This window comes from Talaromyces atroroseus, assembly GCF_001907595.1.
Source record: "Talaromyces atroroseus strain IBT 11181 chromosome Unknown scaffold_10, whole genome shotgun sequence".
Classification (NCBI taxonomy): Eukaryota; Fungi; Ascomycota; class Eurotiomycetes; order Eurotiales; family Trichocomaceae; genus Talaromyces; species Talaromyces atroroseus.
In genome coordinates this window covers 384,915-410,972 of record NW_017971442.1, presented here as the reverse complement: position 1 = coordinate 410,972, position 26,058 = coordinate 384,915, and the positions used below count along the sequence as shown (strand labels likewise).

At 38.6% G+C, this 26,058-nt stretch overlaps 8 protein-coding genes across 8 annotated transcripts in view, besides 2 other annotated features; 5 read left to right on the top strand and 3 right to left on the bottom strand.

Moving 5' to 3' along the window:
* Positions 1-6,138: part of a repeat region (Identified by RepeatMasker using a combination of RepBase library and repeat library created with RepeatScout) that runs on past the window's edge.
* Positions 6,126-10,563: a repeat region (Identified by RepeatMasker using a combination of RepBase library and repeat library created with RepeatScout).
* A 432-nt stretch (positions 10,564-10,995) lies between these two features.
* Positions 10,996-12,503, top strand: UA08_06944 (hypothetical protein; the record flags this gene model as incomplete). Its single annotated transcript, XM_020262266.1, has 3 exons — positions 10,996-11,603; positions 11,691-12,005; positions 12,077-12,503. 3 exons carry the CDS (start codon positions 10,996-10,998, stop codon positions 12,501-12,503), a joined length of 1,350 nt encoding a protein of 449 aa, XP_020117787.1.
* Positions 12,504-13,779: 1,276 nt separating this feature from the next.
* Positions 13,780-16,434, top strand: UA08_06943 (hypothetical protein; the record flags this gene model as incomplete). The annotated part of the gene is made up of 9 exons (XM_020262265.1): positions 13,780-13,816; positions 13,868-14,091; positions 14,147-14,256; positions 14,340-14,422; positions 14,674-14,920; positions 14,987-15,084; positions 15,124-15,478; positions 15,711-15,723; positions 16,234-16,434. 9 exons carry the CDS (start codon positions 13,780-13,782, stop codon positions 16,432-16,434), a joined length of 1,368 nt encoding a protein of 455 aa, XP_020117788.1.
* Positions 16,435-16,907: 473 nt separating this feature from the next.
* Positions 16,908-17,654, bottom strand: UA08_06942 (Phenylacrylic acid decarboxylase 1, mitochondrial; the record flags this gene model as incomplete). Its single annotated transcript, XM_020262264.1, has 1 exon — positions 16,908-17,654. The coding sequence occupies one exon, from the start codon at positions 17,652-17,654 to the stop codon at positions 16,908-16,910; it is 747 nt and encodes a 248-aa protein (XP_020117793.1).
* A 393-nt stretch (positions 17,655-18,047) lies between these two features.
* On the top strand, positions 18,048-19,655 carry UA08_06941 (hypothetical protein; the record flags this gene model as incomplete). The annotated part of the gene is made up of 1 exon (XM_020262263.1): positions 18,048-19,655. The coding sequence occupies one exon, from the start codon at positions 18,048-18,050 to the stop codon at positions 19,653-19,655; it is 1,608 nt and encodes a 535-aa protein (XP_020117794.1).
* A 490-nt stretch (positions 19,656-20,145) lies between these two features.
* UA08_06940 (4-amino-5-hydroxymethyl-2-methylpyrimidine phosphate synthase) lies at positions 20,146-21,406 on the bottom strand (the record flags this gene model as incomplete). The annotated part of the gene is made up of 4 exons (XM_020262262.1): positions 20,146-20,817; positions 20,875-21,024; positions 21,094-21,265; positions 21,372-21,406. The coding sequence occupies 4 exons, from the start codon at positions 21,404-21,406 to the stop codon at positions 20,146-20,148; spliced, it is 1,029 nt and encodes a 342-aa protein (XP_020117791.1).
* Positions 21,407-22,675: 1,269 nt separating this feature from the next.
* Positions 22,676-23,143, top strand: UA08_06939 (hypothetical protein; the record flags this gene model as incomplete). The annotated part of the gene is made up of 1 exon (XM_020262261.1): positions 22,676-23,143. The coding sequence occupies one exon, from the start codon at positions 22,676-22,678 to the stop codon at positions 23,141-23,143; it is 468 nt and encodes a 155-aa protein (XP_020117792.1).
* Positions 23,144-23,585: 442 nt separating this feature from the next.
* Positions 23,586-25,190, top strand: UA08_06938 (hypothetical protein; the record flags this gene model as incomplete). The annotated part of the gene is made up of 1 exon (XM_020262259.1): positions 23,586-25,190. One exon carries the CDS (start codon positions 23,586-23,588, stop codon positions 25,188-25,190), a length of 1,605 nt encoding a protein of 534 aa, XP_020117591.1.
* A 704-nt stretch (positions 25,191-25,894) lies between these two features.
* UA08_06937 (hypothetical protein) overlaps positions 25,895-26,058 on the bottom strand; it is a gene marked incomplete at both ends in the record, with an annotated part of 546 nt that continues 382 nt past the window's right edge. The window contains one exon of the mRNA XM_020262258.1: positions 25,895-26,011. Coding sequence (XP_020117590.1) covers positions 25,895-26,011 — 117 coding nt within the window. The remainder of the gene's footprint in view (positions 26,012-26,058) is intronic.

Below are 26,058 nucleotides of genomic sequence, written 5' to 3'. Positions count from 1 at the left end.
ACCTTCAAAAGATAGAAGATTTTATACTAAAATAAAAAAAGGAACTCTAAGCCACTTAAAAATAGACTATAAAGCTAAATTTAGGTTTAAAAAATAAAACTTTAGATTAAAACTTAGACCAAAATAATAAATCTAACTAAGGAAATAACCACTATAACAGTCACCATTCCCAGAAGAAGTCTAAAATTAAAGATTTTAGGGACAGATCAAAGGCCTAAGAGTTGCTAATATATATCTATTATAACAAAAAAGAACATATAGAAGAGAACTATTACTCTAAGGACTCTAGTAAGAGACTTAAGAAGGATTCAAAATAACTTCTTAATAAGGTCTGATACGCTACTATAATATTAAGACTACATACTATACAATCAAATCAAGGATTATATATTAGTATATATATTTATATATAAATCCTAAAAGGCTACATAAGAGCGCTTGTCTTGATTAATAAAGCTATCAAAAATAACTTTATAAACCAAGAATAGGCATAAAAAAATATATATTCCTTAATAGATCCAACCATAGCCACAAAGGCAATTGATAAACATTTAATACTAATATATAGAAAAACTTTACTAAATATCATTACTCCCAATTCAGAAGATAAACTAGAAAGCACCTAGCAGATCTATAATATCATTAATATAAAAAGATATAATATTATACTTAGATTACCATAACACTTAGCTATAAATCCTAATATCCACTATATTATAAGACAATAATATTACTACTAGCCTATCAAATAGAAGACTAAGCTTATACTTTATTATATAAGTTATAAAACTATATAGCAGTAGGACCCTATAAAAAACAAAAGTAATATATTTACAGAACACATACTAAAACCATATATAGAATAGATCATAACCTAAGAACTCTACTAAGCTATAAAAGATAGAGAGACTACTTATATTATAGATCTAAGAAGAGTCATAACAAAAAAAGCCAACCCAGATAAAAAAAAGACCAAGGGTCTTCTATAGCTAATAGCTACCAATATTTCAGAACTACCAGCATACTTAGAATTATACCTTAATATCTTCTTAAAGGAGCAGACAACAGTACTATTTAAATATATAACTTATAATCATACTATCAATTTAAAGCCTAGCAAAAAGCCATTATATTATTTAATTTATTAGCTAAGTTTAAAAAAATAAAAAATACTTCAAAAATACCTAATAAAGAACCTAACTAAGGGCTAGATTTACAAGTTAAAAAGTCCTACTAAAGCACCTATCTTATTCATATCTAAAAAGGACAATAATCTATAACTATATATTAACTACCAAAAGATAAATGCCATTATAATTAAGAACTAATATCCCTTACTATTAATTAAAGAGACCCTAAGTCAGCTCTTTAAAGCATTAATATTTACATAGCTAAATCTTTAAGATACATATCATCATATCTAAATCAAAAAAAAAGATAAATAGAAAATTATTTTTTATACCCAATACAAACATTATAAATATACTATCATACCATTTAAGTTAATAAATACCCTAGCAATCTTTCAATTATATATGAACCAAGCGCTAAGCAATCTTCTAAATATAAATTATATAGTATATCTAGATAATATTATTATATATTTAAAGAATAAAGCTATCTATAAAAAGAATATTTATAAGATATTAAACCACTTATAACAGTACAAATTATATGCCAAGCTATTAAAATATACTTTTAAAATTAATAAAATATATTTTCTAGATTTTATAATCAGAACAAAAAGCATTTAAATAGAATCTAAATACATCATCACCATTTAGAAATAGCCTAAATCTAAGAATATATAGAATATAGCCCAATTCTTAGGTTTTACCAACTTCTACTACAGGTTTATCAAGAGATACTCCACAATTACTATACTATTATTAAATATAATTAAGGGTCATAAATAGACACAAAAAGAATTAAAAATAGAATAAGAAGCTAATACAAAGTTTATTTTTACTAAAAAGGCATAAAATGTCTTTAAAATCTTTAAAAAATACTTCATACAAGCATTTATATTTAAATATTTTGAACTAGAAATCTCACTTAAAGTAAAAACTAATATATTAAACTTTGCTATAGCAGTGATCCTAAGTTAGTTAAAAATTAATAAATTATAGCATCTAATAACATTCTACTCTTAAAAGATAATTCTAACTAAACTTAACTACAAAACACACAATAAAAAGTTATTAGCTATTATTAAAGCCTTCAAATACTAGAGGCATTATCTAGAAGATAGTAATAGGCCTATGACTATTCTTTTAGATCACAATAATCTTTAGTATTTTATAACTATAAAGAAACTAAACCAAAGGTAGACTTAATAAACTAAAAAGCTTATAGCATTTAATTTTAATATTAAACATTAGCCAGGGTATAAAAATCCTATAAATGCACTAAATTAAAGGCCAGACTATATTAAAGTTAAAAATAATTAATAGATTCTACTATTAACACTAAAGAAAAAACTAAGCTAAGGACTTTATTTAATAAGAATAAAATCCTCTAAATATAAATATAGTTCTAATAGTATAGAACTTATATATTTAGAAAAGATAATAAAGACTTTTTAAGTTAATAATAATTTAAACTCTAGGCATCAAAACACACTTAGTAATTAAAAAGAAATAGTTATTAGTATTACAAGAGATCTAAAACTCTTAGTGCTAAGATCTAAAATAATAACAGCTATTATAACTAAGATAATTTATTTAGATATGCCTGAAGAGTTTACCATTATTATTTATTATTACTAGCAAGTAGATATATAAACTAGGAATATATAAAAATAGATGACAGATCTAAATTCAAAGATAGATTATTTCTATTAGTATATTAGAGCTAATGATCTACTTAGATTTAAAGATGCAGTATATATACTATATAACTATGCACTCAGATAAGAAGTTCTACAAATCAATCATGACAACCCATAAGGAGGTCATTTTAGCATTGAAAGGACATACAAAATAATATTGTCGAAATATTTCTGATGAAGGCTTTATAATGCGGTTTGATACTATTATTTAATATATATAAAGTGCTAACACAATTGTATGCTATAATATAAAGAATATAGGCTGATAAAGCCATTATTAAAATCTATGAAATCTTAAGAGTTAGTCACCTTGGATTTCATAGTGGAGCTTCTACCTTTAAATTAAAAAGGAAAAATGTACAATATTATTATAATCATCATGAAACCATTAATAAAATATGTTATATATAAATCCATATCTACCACTATATTAGTAAAAGAACTAGCAGAGACTATATATGAATTAGTAGTTAAGTACTTCACTATACCTAAAAATATTATAAGTGATTGGGCAACAATATTTATAGCCATATTCTAGAAAACACTCTATTAGTATTTTGATATAAGAAGGAGAATTAACACAGTCTATCATCTTTAAATTAATAGTTAAACAGAACAACAGAATTAGATATTAGAATATTATCTTCAGTCATATATCAATTCATCATAAGACAACTAGGCATAGTAGTTAGTGCTAGCTCAACACATATATAATAATAGTGTACATAACACTATTAGGATATTACCTACTAAAGCATTAATAGGCTTTTAAGAAGATATTCACATTAATATTAATTAGGACCCCCCAGATACAGATTCTAATAAGAAAACCTCAAGGACAAAAAAGAATCAAATACTAGCAACCAAATAGGTAATCTAACTATAGGTCAAACACAAAGAACTTCAAAAACTACTAGAGGAAGCATCAAAGAATCAGTCTAAATATTTCAATAAGAAACGCATAGCAATGCAGTTTCAAATTAACGATAGGATAATATTACAAACCATAAACATCTACCTCCCAGACAGGAAGAAATTGAAGTTTAATTCCAAGTTTATTAGACCCTTCCAAGTACTAGACATATAGAGAATAAATACATATAAGCTAAAAATGCCCCCATAATACCAACAGTTACACCTAATATTCCATATCTTACTACTAGAACTATTCAAGGATACAGCCAGAAACAAAACCCCATCTAATAGTCTTATTATAAACAATGTTAGAGAATACAAGGTTAAAGAAATTCATATGGAAAAAGACTCTAAAAAGAATAAAATATACCTTATTAAGTGGGCAGGCTACCCTAAAGAAGATTATATGTGAGAACCTGAGGAAAATATTAGTAATTATACTACATTTAAAACCTATCTTTAAAATTGTAAGACTATTCATAATTTAAAATAAGGAAGAAAAAGACAAAGAAAAGCTTGATTTATAATAGCTAAGAATAAATACAGAATCTATTTTATATTATAAACTATTAGTGAGGGTTATTAGTTATAGAATTCAAAGAAAATTTATACTATATAATTAATAAAGACTTAGCCAATTAATTGTAAAAGCTAAGAGAATAGATTATAAGATTAAAAGCCTAAAGGCCTAGACATAGATATCCATCTATAAATAGACTTAATAAGGGAAAATAAAGAAGACCTTTTTTCCCTACTAAAGTTAATAAGATTATTAGCTAAATATATTAACTAGGAATAAGAATAGTAAAGATAAAGCTTCTTTAATAAAATAATATAAATTACTATAATTAAATATTTTTTAAGTAGACTAAGCTAAGTTAAGACTATACTTTTATTATTAATTTTAGCACTAGAGTCTATCTTAATAACATATTTTCTAGATACATAATTTAAAGCCTTAAGTACTTTATCTAATACACAGTATTAATCACTAAAATTCCTTACCACTAAACCCTAATAGAATTTGTCAGCTAAAGCCTTTAAGTGGTCTAATAAGGACTTAGAACACTATAAACCATCAGTATTAGTTATAAAATAAAAAATATTTAATAATATAAATGCTTAAACTAGAGTTATAAATATATATTTATAAGGATATACTTACACTTAAACATTCAACAATACATACATAATCAAGTCATGATATCATAACGAGCATGCCGCTGCTTAATGTAGTTATAAGAATTCAAAGTGACCTAGGATTGAAAGCAGACTAAGTATAGAAACTCATATAAAAACTTAACTACACATTCCTATACCCTATTAATATTAAAACCCTATATATAGAATATTATTACTCATCTTGCCCTTTAGAGACGCAGGGGGCTAGGAGTTATCAGATATGGCACTAGAAATAGAGACTATACTAAGAGGCTTAACTAGAGGATCCTTAAAAGTGCATGGAGGTTTAGGCTACCCATTCATCTATATTAATATTTACCTGACTTTATGACTCATCTTATATAGCCAACTTACCTACATAGATAACATTTTTGCAAGGTACTCTGAATATGAGGATGAATCGGGATTGACAACAGTGAACTATTACTATATTAGTGTTTTCTCAAGCATTGGGATACTGCTCTCAAAAAGAAGGATAGCTAGAGCAAGTTTAAATTGTTAGAGTTAAACATTTTAAGTTGACTGCTATGCTTAACCATAAAATAATCAAAATCACCTCACTATCACTCTAAGCATCAAATTAATACAAGAAAAGTAAGAAATCAATAATATAAGATACACTAAATCCATATTCAATGAAATTTTAATAAAAAAGTATGGTATTAAGATAATACTTACTATCAAGAAAGAAGATAAGGCCAAGAAAGAGAAAAAAAAAGAAAAAGAAATCAGAATAAGAGAGATAAAGATTTATACACACTCACTACTAGCACCAATCTTAATTATTTCCTATATATTCAATCCTCTATCTAATGCCTATTATCTATCTTTGATTTCTCTACTAAGAACAAGGATTTCATTATAAAACTTAAACTACTAATTCTACACACTAAACCCTATAAGCCTACAAAATTTTAGGCTTAGGGACGCACTCTTATAAAGAGGGAGATAGCTATAAGATAGAATCCTAGATAGAGTTAGAAATAGCTTCAAAGTACAGCAGGCATGTAACCTCGCCCGGCTTCCCGCCACTAATTAGACTAGCGGCTTGGCACACACCGCCTTATAATGGCGGGTGGCCTCAGGCCTTTATGAAGCAGCAATTAGCTGCTGAGCATACATGTATATACGTTCTATATTCGAATCTATTCCTAGGCCGAAGCCGAATCCCAGCTACGTTCTTGCAACCCCCGTCACACCTAATATATCTAGTTAAATTATATTTAGTTTTTCTAGATCATAAAATATAAGAATTAGTGTTTCTCTAACTAATTCCTTGACTTTCTTAAATACTTGCTATTATTATTCTATCTAATTAAATTCTTGATCTTTTCATAGTAATTTTATGATTAGTTGTGTTATTTCTATGTAATTTTTTAAGTATCTTCTAATATATTCTATTATACCTAAGAATTACTATATTTTATTAATATTTATTAGAATAGGCTAGTTAAATATTATATCTTTCTTTTTAGATTAGATCTTTAATTTTTCTAGTATGTAAACCATTCTTAGATAATTAATAATTGTAGTATTAAATTTATATTTTTTAATCTTAAATATCAATTCTTTATTTATAAATGCTATTATAACTAGTTATATATATTCTTTATATTCTTCTGGGTTTTATAAGTATATAATAATATTATTAAAGTAGACTGTAATAAACTTGTTTAAGTACTTCTATAGAATATATGTTATATATTATATAAATTATACTGATAGATTCTTTAAACCTATTAGTATAACTATCCATTTAAATAATCTTTTATCTATAAAGAAAGCTATTTTCTAAATATCATCTTTAGCTATTTGTAGGTTATAATAACCCTATTGAATATTAAAAACTATTATAATCTTTACTTCTTATAATAGATCTCTTTTTTATTCTTAATAAGATGTCTTATTTATATTATCTATTATTCTATTATTTAGTATTTTATAGTTGATAATCATTTATTTAATTATATCTTTCTTATTAATAAATATTAATTATATTAATACTTTTCCATATCCTAATTATATATACATTGCTTTATAAAACTTATTAGTAAATTTATTCTTAAATTCTAGTTTATCTCTTAACTTATAATATTATTTAACTAATAATAGTATAAATCCTTTTTTCAGTTTAATTTATACTTTAAATTCTTCATTATGTATTAATAATTGCTATTCTTTTTTTATAAATAGTTCAATAAATTTATGGTACTTTTTTAATAGCTTTACTAAAACTTCTATAAGTTCCTTTTCATATAATTCTTTTAGCTTTAGCTTTATTTTCTATGTTTTTTTAGTAATTCTTATCTTATCAATTATTTGTACTTGCTAGATCATCTTAATTTTTTTTATATTATTATTTCTTATTCTTTTCTCTTTTTTATTACTTAGATTTCTTTGATTATTTTATAACTTTTCTATATTTTATATTTTATTTTCCTTATTAATATATTTAATATTTTCAGTAAACATCATCTTCTATTCCTATTCTTTTGCCTTCCATACTGACCTTTCAGCTTCTAATAATGTACTAAGGATTTTCCCTAATTCCTTATATAGCTATATAATTTCTTTAATATTCTTTTTAATCATTCATGTCTTTAATACTATTTTATTAATAATCACTATTCCTTTAATCCAGTCAATTATTGGATTTTGGGTTCGTAACTATGCTATTTTAAATATAGCATTATAATATTCTCTTAATATTAGTATAATATCAAGCGTAATTATTATAGTGTATTATCCTAATTTTATAACAATATTTAATACCTATCTTTTATAGCCTTAACTAATTATTTTTCTACTGATAGAGATAATTATTATCTATTTATTAATCTAGATTATAAATAATCCTGCTTTTTTCATAAATTTTTCTTCAATATAGTTATAGGCTGCTTCTAAATCTAATAAGATTCTTATATTTTTCTTATTAATTTTTATTAGTATTACTACTGTTTGACTAACTGCTTTTAATTTTATAATTATTATAATAAGTTTTATTATAATTATATACCTTTCTTAATACTTTTATTAATATTTAAAGTATTTTTTAATATTATAATAATACTATTTATACAATCTTTCTGCTTTGCATTTAATGATTATAATATTATTATAATAAAAATATGTAGGTTCTTGATAAATACACTAATATTCTATTCATTCTTATAAATATTTAAGTCTTAATTCTTTAATCATTTCTAGGATTCTTAGAAACCATCTTTTTTGTTCTTTTTCCACAAGATGCATTTTGCATAATAAATTATAATATATTATCTAATATACTTCTTAATACAAATTTCCTTCTAATACTAGATAATGATAATAAGAGCAATTCCTTATATGTCTAGTCATTCTATTACAAAAGTATCATCCTTACTTATATAATATATATTTATATATATTTGCTAGAGATATATACATTTATCTATATTATTAGCATATATAATATATCCATTCTTTACAATACTTGCATTCTTTAATATAATTTTTCTATTTCTATTAAAATCTCTTCTAGTAAGTTGCGTTTACTAATATATAATTATACTAGTTATTCTCTTAAGGCTAAATAATATTATTCTATACTTCATTTAGTTTTTCCTCAACAAGATTTTCATCTGATTCTCGGTATAGATCCTTATAAGTTATTATTATTAGCTCATTATCTTATAATATTAGTTAAGTATAAAGCAATTCTTCTAATAAGAATTTTATTTAAATATCCTTTATACTAAAGTCTTCTGTGTCAATTTCTTTTAAATTAATATTTTTATTATATCTTTCTAATAAGTCTTTAATATTTTTAAGATAATATATGAGAAATATCTAGCTGATTGATTTTTCTTCTAAATTATAAAATTAGTATCTCTTTCTTATATCAATATTAACTTATCTTGTTTATTCAATACTTCTTTTAAGATTGAATCTTTTCTATTTCTATTTTTTATCTTTATTATTTAAATTATTAAGCATTTTCTTTAATTATTTTAAAGCTTTCTACTCTTTAATTTATTATATCTATTCTGCTTAAATTTATTTATAATTTATTATCTATTTTAATTATTATTCTTTATCTTCAACTAATTGCTTTAAGTCTTTATTGAAATTAATCTTATTATTAGTTATTCCACCAGCTTTGCTATTATTAATTATAACTAATAGAATTATTATTATAACTTACTTTTTTGAATCTAAAGTGGCTAGTTTCTAGTTCTTTCTTAATTTTTAGTATTAATTTATAAAATAACCTGATTTTTTATAATTAAAACAAGCTTTATTTTTTCTCAATTTATCTTTTTCTTCTTTAAATAAAATTATATTTAGTTATATTATTATATTTCTATCCTTATCTTTAGTTTACTTCTAATATAAATTTATTTTATTTTTTCTAAACTCTTCTTTTTCTATTTATTAGATATATATAATTAAATTAATCTAGGATATTACCTCTATTATTGCTTAAAATATTTCTAGTTATAATATCATCATTAAGATTTAATTTTTAATATTATTCTTCAGTCCTTTATAAAACTAGTCTTTAAATTCTTGATTATTCTATAAAAGTTTTTTTAATGTCTATAAGAATTTTGAAATATATTTTTTAACTAAGATTTATTATTTAATATATTAGATCTTATTAATAGCTTTGATTTCCTTATTAATAGTTTCTCATAACTAATTAAATTTTTCTTTATAGTACTAATAATTAGAAAACATTATAATTATCTTAAGATTTCTTTATTCTTTATTATTATATGTGCAGTACTAATTAATAATATATAGAATAAACCACTTTATAGTCTCTTTATTAAGAAAGCTTAATGCTGCTAGTACTTTATTAAACTCATTTATAATTTATTCACTATTATATATAAAATAGAGTTATATTTAAGTAAGATATATCTTAAGAATTCTATATTCTTTCTTAAATAGAGTTACTATTCTAATCTTAATTTCTTAAAATATTTAATTTAATCTTCTTTTATTATTAATTATAACTTATTTTAATTTTTCAATATATTATAATAGTGCTATTATATCTTTATTATTAGTAATTATAATATTCTTACTACTAGTGTTAGTAGTTTATAAATTAAGACTTGAAATTACTAGGACTAGGATTTAAGATGTTATTATTACTTATCCTTAAGACTTCTCTTTTAACTAAGAGTCTTGAATTATTAGAAACTTTAATTTAATTACTATTGAGTATAGCTAGAATAACTATTAACAGGCAAAGTTAATAAGCTTCTAAGATTAAAAGGTCTTGATAGACAAAAGAAATAAAAATAAGGCTATAAATATTCTGATTAATAAAAGATTATATACTTAAATTATTATAATTAATTTAAGACAATAGAAGAAAATTAAATATATAATAAATAAGCATCCTTATATAGCTTTCCTCTATTATATCCTTCATAAAAATCCTCTGATTTTTCTAATACATAGATTATAGCCATTATAAAAATCCTCTGATTTCTCTGATACATAGATTATAGCCATCATAGAAATCCTCTAATTTCTCTAATACCCTAACCCTAAGGCCTCGCAGGTAATCCTTTGTTCCGATGTGCATTAGTCCCATAGTGACTAACCTGATCCATTGGCTGTGACGTTCTGATTCTCTGACAAGTTGACTCATTTGACGCGCTCGGAGTTGAGTGATCCGCTCGGTGGTGTGATCCGCTCGGGTGTGGATTACGTTAGCAGCTCGCCGTGTTTAGTGATCAAGGAAAAAGCCCTACGTGGGCAAGCTGCCGCCAAACTCAACGGGGGAAACGGATGCTTAGCTGCGTCGCATGCTAGCACATGCAGCGTCATTCAGTGGTGATGGATCTTTTGTTATATGCTCTGTTGCCCGGGTGTCTCACTCGGGTCCCTATTGAAATATGTGCCTCCCTGAGAACAATCCGGCGCAAGGAAAGGGCTCTACATACTATGTCGGATGAATGATTTCTTTCCTCATATCTTGCCCTCTTTCCATTCTCTGGACTGAATTGACATTCTATATCATCATTTGTTGGACGCACGGCTGCTTCCCGATTGTTACCTGCGTCCTCACCATGCCGGGAAAGACGCAGACGATCGAGGCTGCTGTGGCCACGCCACCCGTGAAGGAGAGCGACCAAAACACAAGTGCCGACAGTCAGCAAAGCAACGAAAAGGCTGTCGAAAAGGGCCCCCAAGAACCGGCCGGCCCGGCGCCGCCACAGTTCGCGGATGGTGGATGGGCGGCCTGGAGCACAGTGGGCGCGGGATGGTGCTGTATGTTCGTGAGTCTGGGCTGGATCAACTCGATTGGTGTCTTTCAGACGATCTATGAAGAGGACCTGTTGAAGAACTACTCGTCTAGTACAATAGCATGGATCATGTCGTTACAGACCTTCATCATGTTCGGCGGCGCGCCGTTCTTTGGAAAGGTCTTCGATAGCTACGGGCCGCGCTTCCTCCTTCTAGGGGGCACGTTCTTCCACGTCTTTGGTTTGATGATGACGTCTCTAGCCAAGGAGTATTATCAATTCATCCTCGCCCAGTCAGTATGCAGCGGCTTGGGTGCCAGTGCCATCTTCTACTCATCAACCAACTCCATCGCGACGTGGTTCAGAAAGAATAGAGCCATGGCTTTGGGTATTGCATCCTCAGGCTCGGCATGCGGAGGCGTGGTAATTCCGTAAGTTCATCCCCCTTTTTTTTATTTTTGCTTGATCTAATATCAGAGGCGAAGTCAAAGCCGGCGTGTGTACTAACCACGCCACAGCATTTTGATTGCACAAATGTATCGTAAAGTCAACTTTGGCTGGGCCGTTCGTACCGCGGCATTCATCTTCCTGGGCTTGCTAGCTATTGCCAACGTCTTTCTTCGGTCTGCACTGAAGCACAAGCCCAAGCCTTTCCGCGTTACGGACTTTGTGAGTCCCCTCAAGGAGCCTCGCTTCATCTTGGTGTCTATGGCCTGCTTTATGATCTTCCTGGGCGTTTTCCTACCAGGAAACTTCATCGTCCTCGACGCAATACGCCACGGCATGAACGCAAACCTGGCCTTCTACCTCCTTGCTGTATTGAATGGCGTCAGGTAAGGTTTTCCCGCTGCTTTCACAATCGTGTACCGAGATTGAGAATAGGACTAACCCTGTCTGACCTCAGTGCTCTCGGCCGTATCATTGCGGGAAGGGTGGCCGACAAGATTGGCCGATTCAACTGTATGATCATCGTGAACATGCTGTCCGCTATTTTCGTGCTCGGATTTTGGATACCGGCCCACACAAACCCAGAGCTGTTGGTCTTCGCAGCCTTCATCGGCTTCACGTCGGGGGCATTCGTGGCCATGGTAGCCGCCGTCATCGGTCAGATCTCAGATATTCGCCAGATCGGTGTCCGCAACGGAACCAACTTCTTCTGTGTCAGCTTTGCCGCCTTGATCGGTAACCCTATCGCAGGCGCTCTCATCCAACGCGACGATGGGGGCTATTCGTACATGCAGATATTCTCCGGTGCTGCCTTTTTTGTCGGGACATGTCTGTTCTTTTCCGCGCGGATTGTACAGGCTGGACCGGGTTGGACAAAGATTTAGACATTTCTCGCGTTGCATGGATAAAAACAAAAGAACAAGAAGCTTGCATTATTCGATTAGCGATTATTCATCATCCGGTAATACAGTTTTCATCAGTTAGCGGGTTGAGCAGGTCAAGTAGTTCACTCACTATCGAAAAAGTCGATCTAAAACTATTTATTGGTGCTAGATAACTGCAGTTTAAACCAGGAGTTAAATGTGAAGCTAGCTAACATTAGCTACAGTACCATCATTGGGCAGTTTCTTAGAGGCGTTGTGTCTCCAATGTCTTGTCTAATAGTTGCTGATCTGTTGAAAGACTTTATGGTCCATGGCTATTATGCCTATAATAATATTTATTTGACTGGAAATACTTCATAGAATGTAATTGCTATGTCGTTTTTGATGCTATTATTACTGCTTGCTAGTATATTCTTTATTTGAAATGGCGTCGCTGGCGTATGATTTCAAGGTTTTTCAGAAAGATAGAGGCCTGAAGTATTTAATTTTGAAGGCTTAATGGCAACCATCGAGCATAACAGCCCCAGAGAGACGAAGAAAGTTGCAGCACGAATCTTGGGATAGTGGTACTCCCGATCCAGCCAGAGCTGAACAATGTTAGGGGGGTTCCATAAGCCCAGCTCACCCACATCCCCATAGAATTAGAACGCAGCCAATGTACCTAGCAGGCCAAACACGGGGATTACATTCCCAAAGAAAAGCAAAGCAAATATCTGACCCTTGAATCGATTGCGAGAGCCAGGGATGTACATACCGACAGGCAGGGGGATCACATCCGGGTTTCTCCAGTGGTTTGCGCGGTCACCTCCCCTGACTTGCAGGGTAGCACTGAAACTGTTCCAAATGCCCATATTTAGCAACTGCCAGCTAGTACATGACTTGTTTGGCGTATGCCCTGCATTTATCAAACGCCCGCTGCCGAAGCCAATGCAGAAACTTCGCAAGCCAGCACGCACGCCATACACAGCCAAAATTCCCCAACAATATTTTTTTTTCGTTTCGGCTCCATCCGAATGTTGTTCAAGTTTCTGCCATTGCAAACTTAGACGGGGAACCGGGCTGAACGATCATGTAGTAGTGTACTAACTCTGGATCGGTGTCCCTCCATCCACGTGGTTCGGCTAGAACCCTAAAAACGCAACCAACCTTGTATTCTTCCGCGTTGCTATCGCGTGATTCGGAGCTCTCGCTAGCTATCTAAAATATAATCCGTAATATATGCAGCTGTCTGTGGAAGAGCTGCGCATCTAAAGCTCCCACCGACGTCGACTGGACTATGGCGGACCTGCGAACGCTTGTCGGTATTGATGTGGGTGAGTAATGGACCAAACACCTTTCATTGGGTTGGTTTGCCCAATTAATAGAGCATAACTCGGTTAGGCGGCACAAACACCGACGCCGTGTTGATAGATGGAGACACAGCCTCGCCGGCACGGAAGAGAGCATTCTAGCCAGCCGCAAGACACCCATCACGCGGCATGTTGGTGGTAGCATTGCTCTTGCTCTGCACAAGGTCTTGGATCAGTGGACTGACACTGCCCGTCAGAGAATTATTGATAGTTTAATCAGGATCAACATTGGCACAACGGTAATGCAACCTGGCCATGTATCCATATTGTTGGTGGAATATTGGAGCCGACTAGAAACAACAGCAATTCTTGAAGGCAGTCATTGAGCGTGACTCGGAAAACTATCTCGTGTTGCTCTGTTGTGTCTCTGTGGACCATATACTCGCGAACTACCGGGCTTTGGGGTACCACCTGAACTGTGGCACATAATCGAGGGCACCACTGTGTACCTTTCTGGTGGTCTGGAGTGTATGTTGCTTCCCTTCAGGAAGCTCGGTTCAAAATCGGATATTAATCTGAAGGTTAGGCAATGGAAAACTCATCGCACCATTGATGAAGCCCTAGCTAAGGGTGTGTTGAATCCGCAGATTGTTGAGAAAACAACGATTGGTCTTTCATCCTCATCGACACGTGAAGTAAGAATGGTTACAACCGCTGTGGGAGACGCTCCATTGAATAGGCCAACGGAAGACAATACAGACAGCAATACAGATCCTATTTTACCAAAGTCACTACGTGAACAGGATCAACCCTCCAATGTATCAAAACATCACGCCATCATAACTGACCCCACCAAAATGCCAGAACTTACCGTCCTGCAGTGTCTTCAGAGACATGGACGCTCTCAGAAACGGATTTCTTCTTTCTCTCGGAAGGATGCGGCATTCTGGGGTGCGGAGGTGGTGGTGACCCATATCCGAGCTTTCTTTCTGCCCTGTCTTTGCTTCAACAAGGGGAGCCTATTTACGTTGTAGTTCCGACGAGCATTCCCGCCGGGGCTGCTGTGCCAGCAGTTGGGTTCATGGGCTCACCTAATATATTATCAGAGCGTTTTCCATCTGGACGGGAGTAAGTCGACTACCTAGTCTCTCACGAACATTCAGAGGGTTTCACTTTGCTGATGCTGATGTTTAGACTCAAAAACTCGGCGCAATCAGTTATGCACTATCATGGCGAGGCCAGTAAGGCCCTCTTTGGTGTGATTTCCCTTGAGATTGGAGGATCGAATGGGTGTAAGTTTCACAATTGCGATCCTATGGTTACAATAAAAGCAAGTTATATGCTACCAAATATCTATAATAGTCCGCGGGATTCAAGCTGCCGCATGGACACGCCCGTCATTGACGCAAATCTCATGGGTCGTGCTTATCCTAACCTTTGGCAAACAACTCTTACGCGGGCTGGAATTCCAATGACGCCGTGCGCAGTGTCTGATGCCAAGGGAGAACAGGATAACACGTTAGCCACTGTCCCCGATCTGATTACTGTCCTTGACAGTCAAACCGGCAGTGCGGTAGGAACGCAGAATTATCTATATGGACTACACGTTTTTATCATCGCCTTGGTGGCCTCGCCTCAATGGTCTGATGAAGACGAACTCAAGGTTGGCGGACCAGCTGCATTCCAGTAAGTGTCCGGTTGATGGTAGATTGTCGGAATGTCTTTCTTTCTGACATATGGGGGTCAAACCGGTCAACAAGTACAACGCAGTTGACCTGTAATATCTGAATACGGAGGGAGGCTACACATAATTTTGAGAACCTAATACGAGGTTATTCGAATAATTATACAGATTTACATGACAAATATTTGGGCTCAACTGACAGGTATTCTTTGCAATGCTCGACGTCCTTCGTAGGACTATTACACCTGTATGTATAGATCGAAATTAACTTTTACACAATCACACTTAATCTCGCTAGAAGAGAAGCCTAAAATAGCCATGAGAGCTTGAATTATGGAGCATATATTGCGCTTTTACCGTGGGTTATCAGGTTCTTCATACATAAGCACAGGCAAGGCCAGGCAAAGATTCATCAACCACACGAATTCTTTTTACCTTTGCTACGGGCGTTCCAAAGTCGTGTCAATGGCGGGCGAACTAATCTCCTTAGCAGCTTACCACGTGGAGTTAAAAAAGCCTGGTATCGTGGTGATTGACTTTTATTCGCCTTCGTGCGGGCCCTGCAAAGTGAGCCAGCCTGCCATGGGACAGTGAACCGAAGCTATGTGAATTAATCCGACACTTACATATTCGATATTAGGTCGTGGCTCCCCTTTTCCACAACTTGGCTAGCGACGCATCGAATGCCCGAATTAGGTTTTTTTAAAGTATGGTCAACCTGATCTACATAAGTAGGGAACACGCTAATGCTGTATAGGTCAACGGGCTAGATGACGAAGGGTCTAAAGTCCAAGAAGCCGCTGGAGTTACTTGGTGGCCAACTTTCATGATTTACCAAGACGGGCAGGAAAAGTGGCATGCCAAAGTTCCTAACCCTCCGGACCAGCATTCTATTTCCGCGCTGGCAAATGCATTAGAGACGGTGAAAGTGAAAGCTGAAAAGACCCATGGCACATAACCTTTGGCCCCGCGTATTCCGATGCCCTTGATCGAACTGAAGCATTGGGCCCCTCTGTCAGGGGCTTGGTAGAACTGTTTCTTGTATTCAAGCTTCATGAATACCTACTCTGTTTTCCTTTTCCTTTTCTTTTTGGTTAAATGAGCATGAATCATGTAAATAATATTGGAAAGGTCTTCTCCATGGCACAGCAAACGTTCTGTATGAATACACGCACCGCTTTACCACTAAACGGCTTGTTAACTTTATGGGTTGACAGTTTAGAAATCCAAGAATCATTATATTTGGCGTTTTGTGCTCTAATACTTTGCTTGATGCACCCTATCGTGTGTTATAAAGATCCATAACTCTTCCGGGTCGACAAATGCGGTTTGTAATATCACATCACGGAAAATTGTATTCTTAAGCTTCTCTAATCAATGCGTCATGCATGACTTCAAGAGTTAAGCGTGAACCATGCGAGAAGATAGAAGCTACTTCCGAAATCCATTCCACCTCCCCTCCTCCGGCATCAACCCCTGCGGCTCGATTCCAAAGCAATCCATCATCCTCGCCACACTGTGGTCGACCAGCTCTTCCAGGCCCTTTGGACGGGTGTAGAAGGCCGGCACTGCGGGAAAGATGATTGCGCCCAACCGCGAGAGTTCCAGCATATTTTCCAGATGTATTGCACTCAGCGGCGTCTCTCGTACGACTAACACCAGCGGTCTTCGTTCTTTGATACACACATCTGCTGAGCGAGAAATCAGGTCTTCTGCATAGCCAGCCCTAATCGCAGCCAGAGTCTTTACACTACAAGGCGCGATCAGCATCCCGTCGGATTTCCATGATCCGCTGCTCATGGGCGCGGACATGTCGCGGATCGACCAGTTGCGGCCGGTCGCGAGATTGGCCACGTCCTCGATGCACCAGGGCGTTTCATATTTGATGGTTGCATGCGCCCACTTGGACATGACCAGGTGAGTTTCTACCCCGAGGTCGCGAAGAAATTGCAGTGCCTTGATTCCGTAGATGGCCCCTGTTGCTCCTGTCATGCCGATAATAAGGCGGTTGTATCGAAGGTTGCTTGTGGCCGGACATGCGCCCGTTGATAGAAGAGGCGTTTCTGAAAAGCATAGACGGCCTTTCTGTCCCGACTGCGTAGTTGGCGTTATCACATTTGGTAGAAGTCCATTTGGTGAGAGCATACGAGTGTTTGCTGCCCGTCTATAGGCGAACATTTTAATATTTTTCTTAAGAAAATACCTTTCCGGGAGGGCGCGAACTATGAATGGGAATCTTCGAGGTACATTGTGGCTTCTCTCAGCACAAGTACAGTCCTCAAGACACCGTGCAAGCATTCCCTATTAGCTTGCTTAACAATGAGGTGCCTTCATTTACCGGTTTTGATCTGATGCGTCTGAGTTGCATAAGAGCTGCCGACACTCCCGAGCTTCGACGTCATGTAACTACCAACAAACCCGAAGGGAATGCGATGTTAAGCCCACCACATCTGGTTTAAATCCTGTAATATAGGTAAAGACGGTGCCGAGCTATCCGTGGCTCGAGCACTATGTAGTCTGTAGATGGTGTATCATTCTATCCTTTTACCTTCGGATTTGACAGTGTCAACCATGTCGACTCTTGTGAAAGCAGCTAGGGCTCCTAGCATTCGCGCTCTGTCCACCGCCCGACTCATCAAGGACAACAAAGCTCCCCATCTCAATTTCCGCTCGTTTCTTTCTGCTTTGCGTGAGCAAGGTGATCTAGTCGATGTTAAACGCTCGGTCGACCCGAATCTAGAGGTGGCCGCCGTGACTCGTCGTGTTTACGAAGCTCATGCCCCCGCGCCGCTCTTCCACAATGTTTCTGGTACCGATCTTAGATCCGGGCTCTTCAAAATACTGGGCGCACCTGTTGGGTTGCGCAAGGACAAGAGAGAGCTGTATGGAAGAATGGCGATCCAGCTCGGTCTCCCTGTCAGCGCAACGGCGCGCGACATCGTCGAGAAACTTATCGAAGCCAGAAAAGCGAAGCCACTGGAACCGGTGACGGTCTCCGCATCAGGAGCCCCTTGCAAGGAGAACATCCTCCGCGGTGACCAGGTCGATCTTACCAAGTGGCCTATTCCTCGCCTGCACGAGCACGACGGTGGCAATTACCTCGCCACTTACGGCTTTCATATCCTGCAGTCGCCGGACAAGGCCTGGAATTCTTGGTCGATTTCTCGAACTATGCACATCGCGGGTGCGCCGCGTTCCTTGACCGCGCCTGTCATGCCCGGACAACATATCGCTCAAGTTCACAAGATGTGGGCGGATAATGGGGCTCGGGATGTTCCCTGGGCTCTGGTTCTGGGAGGCCCTCCCGCGGCAGCGTTCGTTGGAGGCATGCCTCTACCTTCAGGAGTGTCCGAAGATGGGTACATTGGTGCTCTCAGCGGCAGTCCGATGGAAGTGGTCAAGTGCGAGACTAACGATCTCATGGTGCCAGCGAACGCAGAGATCGTCATCGAGGGCCGCATCAACACCAAAACGAGAGTGCCTGAAGGCCCTATGGGCGAGTACCACGGTTATATGTTCCACGATAATCCTGTTTCAGAGCCCTTATTCGAGGTCGACTGCGTGACGTACCGCAACGAGCCCGTTGTGCCAATCTGCGTGGCCGGCAAGGCGGCGGATGAAACACATACTGTCTGGGGCTCGGCCATCTCAGCAGAGATCCTGGCGGCGCTCCGGGAGGCTGGTTTCCCTGCCGATTTTGCCTGGATGCCTTTTGAGGCTCAGAGTTGCTGGATCGTCGTGAGTGTTGACATCAAGAAGCTCGCGAAAATGAACATCACCAAGGAAGAGCTCTCTCATCGTGCGGGAGAAATCATATTTCAGAGCCACGGAGGCTGGGAGGCACCAAAGATTTTCCTCGTCGGGAATGACGTTGATATCACGGACGCGCATGAGCTGATTTGGGCGGTTGCATCGCGATACCGCCCTGGTGCAGATGAACTGGTGTTTGAGGATCCCGTCGGTATTCCGATGTTGCCCTACATGACAAGGGCGAGCAAGAAAGAGGTTCCGAATCCTGGAAAGGGCGGTAGGAGTGTTGTGAATCTGTTGCTACCGTCGGAGTTTGAGGGAGAGAGACCGTGGGTTCACGGCAGTTTTGAAGGGTCATATCCAGCTGAAGTAAAGGATCGGGTGGTGAAGAGTTGGACAGAGTATGGATTTAAAGAAGAACATGTATAGAGCTTGAAGTCAAAGGTGCTCGTACCTGTATACTTCACAAACTAATTACTAATTAGTTGAAGGTTAAAGCCTCAAGGGGAATCGGTTAGAGCAATGAAACGGACAGAGAGAGCCCTGCGGCGTCAAAGAAGATCTGGTGCGTAAATACCTAGGGCGATGTGCATATAAGAATACCTTACCTCGGTGCCGCTTTTTATAGTTTTATCTGTTGTACCGCGTATACCATTTAGTCAAGATTACAATGCCTGAAAATAGAATCAATGGTGAAAAGAGTGAGATTGGCTTTTTAATCAAGGACCATCGTTATGAGCATTGAAGGCAAAGTGCCAGAAGCTAGCAATTTCATTTGACACAAGGGGTTGAGTTATATTTTCCAATATTGAAAAGCTATTATCACAGCAGAATGGATAAGACGTAAACGAGAGAATTGAGTTGGTAACTGCAGACATCAGTGCAGAATAGCTAGATCAGGAAAGACTCTTTACAACTTTTAGGCACTGACAGCGGCCTTAAGGCGTTGGAAACCGCCTTCTTTGGCAACCTTCTTCTGGAGCTCGGCCATCCGCTTCTGGTCGCCTAGCGGGTCAGTGGAATCTGCGTCGAGGGTCCAGGAGAGCAAGTCGTTCGTGTAGTTTGGCTGGAAGGATGCATCCAGAATACCAAGTCGTTTTCCATAGCCAGTAACCTTCGCCCAGTCACGAGGAACGTTCTTCAAGTCACGGCTGAAATAAGCGAAGGATCGCTCAAAAATCTTGCGATTGAGTTCAGTGCCCATAATAGGTTTGAAATCAACGTATTCTTTGTACGCCTGCTTAGGGTCGGCGATGACAAAGTCCGTAGCCCGTTTAACGGCGCGGAGGAACTTCTTCACCTTTTCGGTGTTTGCAGCCAGGAAGCTGTCGTTGGCGATGTATAGAATTGAGCAGAAACAGCAACACCCCAGTTCAGCGAGCTGATCGATACGAAGCATCTGAACATCATCACGGGGACGACCCTGAGATGCCAGCCACTCCTCTAGCTCAACCATCTGAACGTTCTCTAGGCCAATGCCGGCGTCAATTTTGCCCTCAATGATGGCCTTGGAGACGTTCATGCCGCAACGCACAGCGGTGTAGTCATCCGGAGTCATGCCGTAGTACTTGGTGAGTTCGTCAATTTGGATCTGGTCGTGTCAATTTCGAGGTCCAAAGAGTTGCACTAGAGATATTGCGTTACTCACCTTTCCAAATTCTCCAACGTATCCGATGCGCTTGCCCTTAAGAGTCTGGAAGTCTGTGGTTATGCCGCTGTCTTTGAGATACACCACTCCGGTGAAAGGCTCATCGAGAAGAGAGGCGATCGAGGTGACTGGGAAGTCACGTGCTTTGGCCTTTTTTTAAAAAAAAAGAAGAAGAGTAGTTAGCATTTGCTTTCATCGAGAAAGGTTCGGGGTACACACAGCCAGAGTGTGGATCATGGCTTTCAATCCCATGTCGACCTTGCCGCTGCCGATGATCTCCGTCACGTCAGACGGGTCATTAGGTTCCAGTAAGGCGACTTTGATTCCTTCCTCCTTGAAATAGCCCTTATGCTGAGCGAGGTAGACAGGGGCATGGTACGGGGTCGCATGCCTTGGGAACGTCAGCGGGTGTTTTCTCATGTTGATTGTAAACAAATACAATCATTTTCAGAAGAGATAGTGTAGTGAGTGTATAATAATACGGTAGCCCAGCTTACCAGTTGGTCAAAAAGGTAATCTTATCGGTAGACATCTTGACAGGATTTCACGTCCGATAAGTGAGTTTTCACTAGATACAGTCAGCAAACAACTAAAGACCTCAACAGGCTAGTCTCCAGCACTGTAGAGAAAGCCAAAGAGAGGGAGGTATCAAAGTCACGCATGTCCTTTCGCTAGTATTATCTAGATCAAGTTCAGACAGTATAATCTCAGAACAACTGAACCTGCCATGCTTGGGGGGGTACATATTGGCAAGACAATAATGCATCTCTCCGAACATGGCAAGTCCAGATGAACACCTGTCATGCGGTACAGTGATTGCTATACTTTTGAAAATACCTTGATCGGCAGTGATGATATCCATCACGTATGAGCGCTGCTTGGACATTGCGCGACTCCGACCCATCGCGGGGTCATACCGAATAATCTGGTTGCTAGAGGGATGGAAGATAGGCGTGCGCAATTAGTGTGTGAACAGGCAGGCAATGGGGAGGGCAATTTCAGGGCATACAGTCTTGTTTATTTAATTTCTGCAGGAAACGAAAAAGGTGGTTGTTGACAGTTGAGGGATTTTCAGGATCCGAGCGAGCTTTAAATACAGACCCCGCGGCGCCGGTGAGGGGCCGGGCAGGCTCGGGGCGCTTGCGTATAAATGGAGAAAGTGATTACTTAGCAAGTTACTACTTAGGGCTTGGTCCAGGGTAACCCTAAACCATCTTCCAAGATTTATCGTGACATGCCCAAGCATAGGTATAGTCAATGAGTTGACTAGAGACTATCATAACAAAGCCAGCGAGTCCAGCGTTATTTGAGCGAATCAAGATCAATTACGAGCGCGAAGATTATCCCAGCTAAATTCTGATCGAAGGAAACATGAGCTCTTAGGCTGGGAAATGATGCTCTGATTGGTTGCTTAGCTATGTGGGTACCTAGCCTGTCTAGTACTAGTCAGGCTGTTTAATTAGGTTAGAGCGTGGCTTGCATGTGGCTGTGTGATTTACCCAATGAAGTCTAGAAAAAGATGAAATTAGAAATGTGGGCCTTTGGAGGATATATAATTGGTTGGCTCTGAGAGCTAGCCCGAATAAGGTTAGTGTTACTGTTTCTGCTTCAAAAAAAAAAGAGTAAAAAAAGAGTACTTGGCATGTTTATACAGAGTCCACTGGCAATGACTCACTACCAGTGAGTCACTAGGAGTCCAAGAGCGGTAGGGAGTCATTATAGATATCCGGAATGAGGCCTCACGTAATTGAGCTAGTGAGATAGGTACTTATACTGTCTCACTAGTGCACACTCGTTAGTTATGTCTGCCGACGCCGAGCCCAAGCTTCTGGGCTCTTCCTCAACCGGAAAGCAATACTATGGCGCCAACTCACCCTGGGAAATCAACGCTGGCCACTACCGCGCTGTTCGTGCTGGGAATCTCATCTTCGTCTCTGGCACCACCTCCGCCGACCCCACGTCCCCCCCAGATGCACCGCGCGTCTTCTTTCCTGGGGACCCTGTTGAACAGACCCGTGTGATACTCGACACCGTCTTCAAGGCCATCAAGGCCTTAGGCGGACGCGGCGCCGAGAGCGTAGTACGTTGCAGAATTTATGTGCAAAGGCAGGAAGACACTGGCCCTGTTGCAGCCGCTTTCAAGCGGTTTTTGGGTCGCGACAACGGAACAGATATCGGCACCGCTGCGACTATGCTGGTAGTTAACGGCTTTTGCGATGAGAAGATGTTGGTTGAAATTGATGTTGACGCTATCGCCGACGCGAAATGAGACTGCGGACAGTCCTCCAATTGAGAGAATTTCCGGGATCCAGGCCTAGATGGTGCCACGAGCTCTAATTTATCTTTTCATTCAGTCAACGAGGTGTATAGTGCCTAGGATGGCTCTATAGTAGTCATTCGGATTAATGTCCGGTGAGCAATCCACGACAAGAAGAAAGAATGCATGCTTTTAATGTATTATGAAATCGTCCATGTTTTCAAGAAAACCTTTGTATCTCAGCACATTCTCTCTGCAATTCAGTCAATCATCTTTCGACCATCTCCATGAAGACAGACTTGCTTGCTCTGCCAATCACGGCAATTTCCGAGGAAGTGGGGTGTGTCTTATCGTAGGTATCTTCTGTGATAAACGGCTTAGGTGTGATTTGTGTATCTTCACCAACGCTAAAATAAATGCACAAATCATTGATTGTCTGAAAAGAAGAAGCAGAATGGCGGCCATTACAGACATTCTCGCAGATGTTCCGTCTCGTTTTCGGGGTCCAGGTGGTGCTGTTGCCGTCTTGAAAGATGGCAAACTGCTCGGCCAACAGTGTTGGGGATATGCTGATTTGCACCGTCGAATTCCGATGGCTGCTGACACACTGCTCCCGATCTGCTCCATCACGAAGCAGATGCTGTGCGGATTGCTGACCGACCTGGAACGCAACCCAACACCAGCCATGAGAGCGCGCGGCGAGGAGCCCGCCAAGCAGCTGTCGGACCAGCTCGGTCAACTGTTAGATCCCAACCTGCTGCAAGACACGGGCTTGACGATGCGCCATCTCTGCAACAATCAGTCAGGCATTCGCGACTACTGGGCCTTAACCGTTCTCTGGGGTGCGAAGCCTGAGGGCCAATTCTCGGTCGCTGAGCACGGCCCCAAGATGCTGGCCCGACTGAAGTCTTTCCACTTCGAGCCTGGAACGGAGTACTCGTACGCAAACACAAATTTCTTTATCATCGCCCGCTGTATCGAGCAGGTTACGGGACAACCGCTGGGAGAATTGCTCGCGCAGCGCATCTTCACACCTGCCGGGATGCAGACGGCGAGGCTGTGCGCAAACACTGCGGAGCACCCGGCTCCCTGCGTTGGCTACGAGGGAGACGAGACCTTTGGCTTTTATCCCGGTATCAACCGCATTGAATGGGCTGGTGATGCCGGTATCGTGGCTTCCCTGGCCGATATGATCGCCTACGAGCAGTTTGTGGATCGAAGCCGCGACAATTCACAAAGCTGGTACGGACTCAATTCCGAGCAGCAGAAATATAGCGATGGTAACCCTGCGGATTACGGCTTTGGTCTAGCCCGCCAGCTCGTTGGAGGCATACTGACTGTTAGGCACGGTGGCGCACTGCGTGGATACCGGCTGTCCCGATCGTACTCACCGGAGCTACGGGTCTCTATTGTAGTCTTACTCAATCAAGAGCACGGTGATGCCGGGGCAGTTAGCGACTACATCCTTAAGCGAATGACCGGTGTTCCCGAGGCCAAAAATGAGGTTATCAATCCCGGACCAGACTGGGGTGGAAGCTATTTGGACTCTGAGACCGGACTAGCGATTACCGTGAATAAAGGTGGCGCAGGGGAGCTCCTTGTCAAGTACCATCGCAAACCTGACAAAATGCGAGTGGTTGAGGAATACAAGGCTCAGTCGAATGGTATGGTAGCAACTCTGGACGGAGCTACTCTTCATCTCCACGTTCCTCAGGACAACCGGACTCTCCATGCCCAGCGTGTTGCCAGCGTGAAGCCTGCCTCCAACTCTTCCGAGCTTCAAGGTGATTACCGCTGCGCCGAGATAGATTCCGTTTTTCACTGCAGCGGCTCGGGCGACATGTTATATGGCATGTTTGATGGCTTTCTGGGACAGGGGCCTGTACATATGATGCGTTCACTCGGGGAGGATTTGTGGGCTCTTTCATGCCCTAGAGCAATGGATTCGACGCCTCCGGGTGACTGGACGGTTATCGTTCGTCGGAATGATGATGGAAAAGTGGTCGGTGTCACTATTGGCTGTTGGCTTGCCAGGCGGCTGGAGTTTATCAAACAGTAATACACCGCAACGTATCAATAGTTTGGTGCCTATAGAAGCAATTATGACATTCGCACAACCATTCCACCATTCATTTTCATCATACTGTCGACAGTGGCTGCTTATGAATCTGACAGGATCTGTACAATACGCAAGTTCCTGTCTCCCTCTTCTTCTATCTATGGAGCTGATTGAATCAATCAAATATTATACAAATTTGGAGGTATCCAAGATCTCAAACGTCGAAGTTAAGTTAAATCTGCCCATCATTCAAGATGAGTGGACATTATACCTAGGTACTTTCTGACTCTTGGACACACTGCTGTGGGTCATTCAATTGTTTATCTGATATATATTTGCAAATTACTTTGTCAAAATGAACTTCGCCTAGAGATATCATGTAATTACTGAACTATTGTTTTCAAGTTGCTTATATTGTATCGAGCTGATGCTTTCCATTACATGGGTTGCTGTGCAAGTTTCATTCAGTCGACCTTTGAGATACCACGTACAGGAATGCCTGAGTATTCGCGATCTTCCTAGAATTCAAGAGAGCTATAGAGTACTTGATGCTTTACACTGCGCATATCACCCGTACCCAATCATATCAAAGGTTAGGAACGTCTCACTACGTTGTAGAAGTGCTTGTACCGCTTCTTTAACGCTGTCCTAATAACCCTAACCATTGAGCTCGCTAACCAAACCCAGGCGCTGTATTTGTTTGGCTACTCGGTAGCATCGACTTCGATGCCATTCAGATCACCTCCCCAAGCCTGGACAGTACGCTTTCCTGGCTGCTCAGTGGCATCAACCTCGATACCATTCAGATCACCACCCCAAGCCTGGACAGTACGCTTTTCTGACTGCTCAGTGGCATCAACCTCGATAC